The sequence below is a fragment of the Macrotis lagotis genome, chromosome 2, assembly GCF_037893015.1.
Source record: "Macrotis lagotis isolate mMagLag1 chromosome 2, bilby.v1.9.chrom.fasta, whole genome shotgun sequence".
In the NCBI taxonomy this organism is placed as follows: domain Eukaryota; kingdom Metazoa; phylum Chordata; class Mammalia; order Peramelemorphia; family Peramelidae; genus Macrotis; species Macrotis lagotis.
This window is the reverse complement of record NC_133659.1, coordinates 240232806-240240948: the sequence shown is the minus strand read 5'-3', so window position 1 is coordinate 240240948 and position 8143 is coordinate 240232806. Positions and strand designations below refer to the sequence as shown.

Below are 8143 nucleotides of genomic sequence, written 5' to 3'. Positions count from 1 at the left end.
CTATAAGAAAAAGGAGAGATAGGAATGGAAATCAGATCTTCTTTACATGATTTTTTCCTGTTTTTCCCATTCATTTTGTAAACCAAGGGGCAGCTAGGTGGCACAGACATTTAATAATTACCTGGCTGTGTGACCTTGGGCAAGTCACTTAACCCCATAGACTGAGCAAAAATATTTTGTAAAACTCAAAGTGTCAATGTCCCAGTTATTATTCTCAATCCCTGTTCAGAACTGAAGGGGAGATCTAGATTTGAAAGAAAGTCAATGAAAAGACCATAAGTCAATTCTTTCCAGAGATTTAGCATTCTGCCAACTCTCTCCCAATCTCAACCCAATGGTACTGAGAGGTCATATATCTAATCCTCGCACTCAAAACTGGCTGCCACTAACATCTGTCTCAGGGAAAACATGTAGGAAGTGACCATGAGAGAGGTTACAGACTATAACAGTCAGAAGACAAAGATGACACTAGGGCACATGACAAAATATCTGGAAGCTCCACCCATTCTTCCCCAGGTACTGGGTCCCTGTCTTTGATAGAAACATGAAAACAGCAGTTGAGAATCATGAAGTGGAGAAATCAGAGAAAAGGGGAAAAGGCTATAATCATAACCTCACTGTTCATCAATACTCAGCCACCTAACTTCCTCCTTCCTTTTAGTATCCTACAAATGTCAGTTTTGGGGATTTGGTTTTTTTTTTTTAGGTTTTTGCAAGGCAGTGGGGTTAACACAGCTAGGTAATTATTCAGTGTCTGAGGCTGCATTTGAACTCGGGTGCTCCTGACTCCAGGGCCGGTGTTCTATCCACTGGGTCACCTAGGCGCCCCCTTAAATGTCAGATGATTTGTGAAGTATCTTTCCCAATTCTCTGCAGCATGAAGTTTCATAATGTCCCTTTCTGTTCTATCCCCAACCCTACCATTCTAACAGTTTTGTGTGCTCTCTATACGCCCTGCTGTAAAGAACTGATGGTATGTAACTGGGGCGATAGGAGCTGATCAAGTATATGGACTGGAGCATTTGAGGAAATAAAACTCAAGTCCTGGGGCATCATGGACAGGGGGCTTCCCAATGCAAGTCCTGTCGTGCCACTGGGTCCCTTCCCCGACATTGTGGTGTCTAGAAGGCCAACTGACTAGACAAGTTTGAAGAGGGTCTGAGGGGGACAAAAGGGGTTTAGAAATTGCCAAATGAGGGAATATTAGAGCTTCACCGGGAGTCCAGTGAAACGTTTCCCTGTCAGACAAAAGGGGTAGAATGGGAGTACCTGAGGGTCAAACCGGCCGCAAACCAAGGAGGCAGTGTGGGGTAACGTGGGGAATTAGGCCTCCCAGGTCCCTCGGCCCCAGGGGCCGTGGCCAGCAGGGGCGGCGCCGCGGACAAGGTGTGACACTCCCACCAAACCCCGGGGCCACCTCTCCAAGGAGCGCGGAGGCTCTTCAAAGTGCCGGCTCCTCGGGCCCTAACCACAGTGCTCGCAAGCGCCTTCCTTCCCGGTATTGCCCTCCGTTCCTGGTCTCACAAGGGGCAGCCCGGGGTGACGCCGACCACAGCTCCGACCGAAGTTCAGTTCCGGCGCCAAAACCGGGCCCAACAGTGGAAGAGAGAGGGGCCCTCCCCCCGACCGGACCCGCAGCCCCGGAAGCCCAAGGGACCCGAACTACGCAGCAGCCGATTGGACAAGGGAAGCGAGGTCTCTGCAATCCGCGTCTGGATTGGACGTCGCAGAGAGGGCGGGCCGAGGGGCCCACGCTCTGATTGGGGAACCGACGGAAGAGGGGGCGAGCTCAAGGAAGAGCGTCCGAAAGAGGAAGGATGGGCGTTCTGATTGGGAGGCTGGAGGGAGGGTGAGGTGCACTCGTGGCGACACCTCTCCATTTCTTCTGCTTATGCTCGTAAGGGACACTCACTCCTTTCCCCATCCTTCCCAGGTCTCGCCCCTAAGTAGCGGCCAGGCGGCGGCTTCATGCCTTCGAGCCATTGGGGACGCCTCTCCTTTCTGGGAGGTTCTGTCCCGAGGCACCACTTCTGTCTGCATGGACAGACTCTGTTACTCAGCCCACCCTACCTGCTGCTCACGTGGGGCAGCCGAGGGCAGCCACCCGGCTCCGGGCGTCCGAGCCCAGGACTACGCCTAAGTGGTTCATTCCGGATCGGTATGCCCCGCCTAAGGACACTTTTGATTGGCTCAATTTCACGTACGTGGCATTCAATTGGTGTCTTGGGCGTGGAACGCAGTAGCCGGGGGCGGGGTTCCGGCCGTGGCCTCGCTCGCCCCCGCCCGCCCTCCTCTGCGTGACTCAGACTTCCCGTGCTGGGCCATCTTTGGGAAGGGGGCTGGCCTGGCCTTCCTCCCTTCTCCTCTGGGCCTCGCCTTCTAAAAGGCCTCAGTGCTCAGCCCTACATTGTCTTCCTTTTGGCGCACGCCTGTGTCTGAGCCTCTCGCTCTGACGAAGGGATGGAATCGTTCCGTTAGGAGGAGGAGCCACTTTAGGACTGGGGGTTAAGGGGAATTTTTTAAGTTTCAGCAAACTAAGAAATCCTTGATACCCTCCCCGTTGTCCCACCAGTCTTCACCCTGACAAATTCTTTTTTTCTTTGTGAGCGAACTTTATTTGCACCTAATTGAAAATGTACGGAGGTAAGGAGAAAATTAGGTAGTAGTTTGGTGCTGGTCATCTCAGGCCCTGGCGGGAAGCTGGGAAGGACACTTCTTTTTGCTCAGGTTAGTAAGGATCTGGTCCTGGTTTGGCCGATATAGGACCACAAAACTGTTGGGGGGGAGGACTGCGCTTCCTTTTTCATCCACGCTACCCATCAGCAAGTAATTAGCCCCTAAAGGAAGTTGAAGGAATGAGTCAAGCAAGAGTGTCTATGTCCCTTCCCCCCCCCATTTATTATTGGAACCCACAGTATGCATATCCCTCAATCTCTCCCCTAGGCTCTCTTACCTTTCTTTATTGGTGGACACTGCCGACAGGGTACATACAACTTAAGCTGGGTTCCAACAGGAGTAGAAGATAGAACAAGAGCCCCGGCCTTGTAAACACTCATGAGGGTGATGGTGACAGTGATTCCTTCCCCAGGACCCCGAACCATTGACTTTATTGTCCCTGTCACAACTGTGGAGAATACAGTCAGGAAAAGATCAGAAAATAAAATTTCGGGGAAGATTCACTAAGAGTCCCATATAGTGGGCAGGATGACTAAATTAAAGACAGACCAAAGTCTAGGATCCTGAAATGATAGTAGGAGATAAGACTTGGGTAGGGAAGGGTACTAAGCAAAGACTAGCAATGGACAACTAAAGATTGATTTGAAGGGGGGCTAGGTGGCACAGTGGATAGAGCACTGGACTTGGAGTCAGGAGTACCTGAGTTCAAATCTGGCCTCAGACACTAATTACCTAGCTGTGTGGCCTTGGGCAAGCCACTTAACCGCATTGCCTTGCAAAAAGAAAAACAACTTAAAAAAAAAGATTGATTTGAGAGAGAGAGAGAAGGGATTTGGTGGATGGGGAAGGGGAGAGAAATAAGATATTGAGGAAAGATATTGCAGGGAAATAGAGTAGGTGCTTAAAGCTTGTTCATAGACCAATGCAAGTGGTAGGAGGGAGCAGGATTCTTAGCTTTCTTACCAAAGTCACTGGCACAGAAGTTGCTTTGTAGAGTGCCTGTTCTTCGGCATTGTTTTGGGCATAGAATACTTGAAGCATCTAATGGAGGGAAATCTTTTAGCCTTATGAGGATCTTAGTCCTCCTCCCTCCCTCCAGCTTCACCCCACTCCCACTTGATCTCCCCCAACCCTCCAAGTTCTTAAATGTACTTCTGTGTCCTAGCATCCAGGTTCCCAGAGTTCTGTACTTACCTTCTCTACCCCTAGACCCTCATCCCCTCCATGGACTTCGGTATACAATTAACCATGCTTACCAGAGTCGGTGGCAAGGGTAGGTTTCAGGTTCTCCTGGACTGGTGCCTGTGGTTTGGAAGGTTTGACCTTAGGTCCTGGTTGTGATTGTGGAGGTACTGGAACTGGAACAATCCCTTCCTTCCCACTGCCTCGGGCCTGGGCTTTATAGGAAGCAGAGAATCCATCAGCAGTGACACTGAGATCTGAGACAAACTGGACCAGGAGTTCATTTCCTTCTGAGGTGATGGAACTGAAGGAATGGAGGATAGTAGGGGTTTGTCAGGGTAAGGAAGAGTTCAAGCTATAGTGCCCTCAGATTTTCCTTCAAAGCCTCTGTTCTCATCTCTTCATCTCTTTTCCCCTTTCCTTCCCTTTCTTATGCTCCCTAACCTATTCAGTTTGAGGTCCTGTTTTTAAGTCATGGTTCCTTCTATTTGATTCAATACTTCCCCCTCTAACTCCTCTCAGCCACTTAAACTTGCCCTTCTAACAGGCCCTACCCACTCACCTTGGAGCAGTGTCCCCACAATACTTCCCCAATCTTTTTGAATCATCATTTTGAGCTCCATTGAAAATGCTGACTGAGTCATATCGGCAGTAAGTGTCTGGCTCTAGGTCAAATTTCCCAAAGGTCAGAGAAATCACCTAACAGGGAAGAGAAGGGAACTAGTCAACTAAATATTTGGATCTCTAAGGGGAAGTACAAGAGAGAGGCCTGATGCTTGAGTTCCTGTGAAGAACCTAGAAGTATTACCTGTTCTGGGGGAGCGATGATGAGCCAAGAACAGCTGACCCCAGGAGGATAATCAGACTCAGGCCAGTTGGGTGTGGTCAGGGTACCTTGGGGCTTCTCTAGCCGACCCCCACAGAACTGATGCTCTGGACAGAGAGAGAGAAATGGGGTGGGGGTAGGGAGAGGGAAAACTAGTGTTTAAGGGCAAGAGAAAAGGAAGTTCAAAAATATGGATCCCTGAATGGAGGTGGTTTGGGGGAAGCAAGGAGAGGGGGAAAGTTAGCAAAAAGAGAGAATAAAGAATGGTCGGAATCTGACTTTGGGCTTTAAAGGCACCCCAAATTTCCTCAACCTTTGAAAATGATAGCAATTAGCTGGAGGGTCCCAGTCTACTTCAAACTCTTCCCTTTTGTTCCTTATCTAAACTTTTCCCTTTCCCAAGATCTTGTTTCTCCTCCCCCCAACTTAACAAAATTTTATCTGATTTTTTTAGTCCTTTCAGTTGGAAGGGCTATCATAGCATTTTGGAGTACTCTCTCCCCTCAAATGGGCAAATGCCTCCTCTAATACTTCTCTCTTATCAAAGTGTTCCTTTTTTAAGGGGTGTCTTCTGCTATGAGGAAGGGACCATAATCAGAATTCCAGGGCTGGGTTGGGGGTGGGGTAATCTAGGATAGGGGGAAACATATGCATCTCAAGTCACTTCATCTCAGTTCTCTCTCCCCTCCCTCACCCCCCAGCCAGGTGAGTTCTAACTGCAGGGGACATGAAGGGCTAGACAAATTACTCACCATCCCAGTAACCCCACGCCGCCCAGTCCACCCGCAGGTCTGCGCCCCATTTCCGCCTTGCACCTGGGGGGGTGCCTAGAAGAGGGGGGTTGGTGGGAGGGAGGGGAAGGAAGGGTAGAAAAGATGGGGAGGTGGGACTGAAAGGGCAGTTAGTGAGGACAAGAGGAGAGGGGAGATGCAAGGTGGAGGATGGGGATTAAGGAGAGTAACCTAGAGGCAGAGCTCTCTGTAAGGCAAGGTGGGGCCACTAGCAGAGATAGGACTGAACATCTTGGGAGAGGGGTTTGTGTCTCATGGAGAGGACCTTGTCTTTCTCTTTGGATTTTGGTGGGACACAAATGGGGGGGTGACAGAGGGTGTGTGTTCACGTGTACACCCTCACATGAGAGACAGAGAGAAGTGGGGAGAGGGATAATCTCACCATTGCCATTGGTAGCCCGCCCACTGTACCACAGCAGGAAGCCCCGTCCTCCTGTCCCCTCATCAGCCCTCATCCTCAGTGTCACCTGGTTGCCAGGAGCAACCACGGGCCCTGGCCTGAAGGTCCCACAAAAATGTCCAAGACGCTGGCCTGATGTCCCTGCCCCAGCAAAAATCTCCAGGGAATCATATCGGCAGGAGGGATCCAATTCCAAGTCAAAGACTCGGAAGGAGAGGGAAACAGTCTGACTCTCAGGAACCTAAGGGAGAAAAAGGGCCAAAGATTACACTTCAAGACTCAATTTCTTCTTTCCATACTTAATATTTCCAACTTCACCAATCCTGGGGATCTTTAATTCTTAGCTATTTGGGGTCAGATTGGGTGATGGAGTAGATCTGATGTGATTTAGGGACACATTATTCAAAGATTAAGATTGCTTAATTTGGCAGTTAAACCAAGGGAGTTTGGGGACCCTAGGATTGAAGTTATGCAGAAGAGTCCTTTAGAGTTCTTTTTTTTGGCATGAAAGGGGCTCGGCCACATTCCCTTGATCTTATTACCCAGGAATATTCTTTAGCTACAAGGCACAGAGAAATCAGAATGTGTACTTTCCCTACAGGCACAGAAGTGTCAGAAAAGTAAATGACTTCAGAATCTGAAATCAGAAATTATGAGCGCTGAGGCCTTGGGGCTTAAAATATAATCAGAAAGCATCTTTGGAGTGAATAGGGAGATTGCAGTAAGCAGATCTAATCTGATGGGTATAAGGGGATATGATTAGCAAGAAAAAGGTCCTTTTTTGAACCTAATTGGGGGAAGGTTCTTGAATTCTTAGGGGAGCACTTGATCCTAAGACAAATTGTCCTGGTCCCAGGTGGTAGAAAATGGTTGAAATTGGCAGAGCAGAGGACACAGAGAGGACCACTCACCGTGATTGTCCAGATGCACTCTTTGTTGGGGGGATAGTGATTGGGGAAGCCCTCACTTGCCACGTAGCCTGATTCTCCGGTTACATCCCCTCCACACAGGAACACAGGTCTAGGGGATTGGTCAGACATATAAATGAAGGGGGGGGGGGAGATAATCAGTATGGTGGGTGGGTTGCAAAGAAGAGATCTCAAGAATAAGAATGGAGAGGTCAACTTTGGTGGGGTGATATACAGAGAAATGTGGATGAAGGAGGAAGGGTGACGATTACACAAGCTGGGGAGGTGAGATTGGTAGCAGATGGGCTACAGAGGGGTTACTAGAAATGGGCAAAGCATTTGGCAAATGGGCAAGGCAAATGGCATTAGTCAGTTGGGATGGGGGGGGGGGGGAATCCAGGGACCGGGAGGCAAAGGAGATGAGAGTTTTGACTAGCTATTCCCAATATCCTCTACTCCCATTCCCCAAGGTCCTACACCCCTACCCTGGTTGGGTCGAAATTCTTGGAATCCTTTCTCTTTACCCTTCCTGGAAGCTGGCACAGGAGCTGACTTAACTAGCACCAGATGTGGACACAGCCACAAGCCTGCTAAAAGGAGGGGCCAATCTATAAGGGGAGAGGAAGCAATGTTATCTCAATGAATCCAGGCAACAGCTCCCCTCAACTCCCACACTTCAGCTTCTGCAGAAGCCTGAGATTTGGCCATCAGATTTCCTAATTCACCCATTTCCCCCTCTCCAAGCCCCCCCTTAACACAGATGTTTAGACCCTCAAAAGTGAAGTTGCTCTTTACAGGTCACCCCAATCTGGGATAAGGGGACAAAGAATAAGATAAAAGGTACAAGACAGTAGAGACAAGGGTCCATGAGGTTCAAGTGGGAGTCAGGTGAGGAGCATGAGAGCTGACAAGCCTACAGGAGCACTTGGGATGAGTAATAGAAAAAGAAAAAGAGGGGCTTCTCAAGGAGCAAGGGGGGGGAAACACCATTGGCTTCCAGCAATATAAAATCCATAAATCTAAAGTTCCTATATTGGATTCTGTGGATATTGGAAAGATTACAGGGGTGGAAATACACCTACCTGGTATAGTTGGGGCTCTGGGAAGGAGCTTCCTGGGCCTGGGTGAGGGATAGCAGGGTGAAGTAAGTAAAGAGGGGCCCCAGGACGCAGACTGGGATAGGAGGCAGCATGGCTAGGGGGAAAGAGGCACTGGGTCCCAGAGACAGAGGCTGCGGCTGAGAGGAACAGCAACAGGATAATCAATGCCAGATGGGTTGGCTCGGGAGAGTGTGGGCGTGGGGACTGGACGAATTAGGGAGAGGAATGGGGGAAGGGGAGGAAGACAGGGATGTGAAAAA

At 49.6% G+C, this 8143-nt stretch overlaps 1 protein-coding gene across 2 annotated transcripts; it reads right to left on the bottom strand.

Moving 5' to 3' along the window:
- Positions 1-2574: 2574 nt before the first annotated feature.
- Positions 2575-8057, bottom strand: PCOLCE (procollagen C-endopeptidase enhancer). 2 transcript variants are annotated; one of them, XM_074225347.1, is made up of 10 exons: positions 7866-8057; positions 6787-6895; positions 5858-6116; positions 5437-5511; positions 4667-4791; positions 4421-4557; positions 3933-4162; positions 3640-3717; positions 2954-3124; positions 2575-2837 (listed from the first exon to the last, which is right to left on the bottom strand). In XM_074225347.1, exons 1-10 carry the CDS (start codon positions 7973-7975, stop codon positions 2683-2685), a joined length of 1449 nt encoding a protein of 482 aa, XP_074081448.1. In that variant the 5' UTR covers positions 7976-8057; the 3' UTR covers positions 2575-2682. The 2 variants fall into 2 exon arrangements, with proteins under 2 accessions (XP_074081448.1, XP_074081449.1); XM_074225348.1 differs by lacking the exon at positions 5437-5511 and having other exon boundaries at positions 2576-2837.
- Positions 8058-8143: the final 86 nt, after the last annotated feature.

Excerpts from the sequence above, each read along its gene's own strand:
- PCOLCE (XM_074225347.1), bottom strand. The coding sequence starts at position 7,975 with ATGCTGCCTCCTATCCCAGTCTGCGTCCTGGGGCCCCTCTTTACTTAC. Across the intron at positions 4,792-5,436 it reads GGCGTGGGGTTACTGGGATG|AGCATCAGTTCTGTGGGGGT; the intron begins GTGAGTAATTTG and ends CTCTCTGTCCAG. Across the intron at positions 3,125-3,639 it reads CTTCTGTGCCAGTGACTTTG|TTGTGACAGGGACAATAAAG; the intron begins GTAAGAAAGCTA and ends TATTCTCCACAG.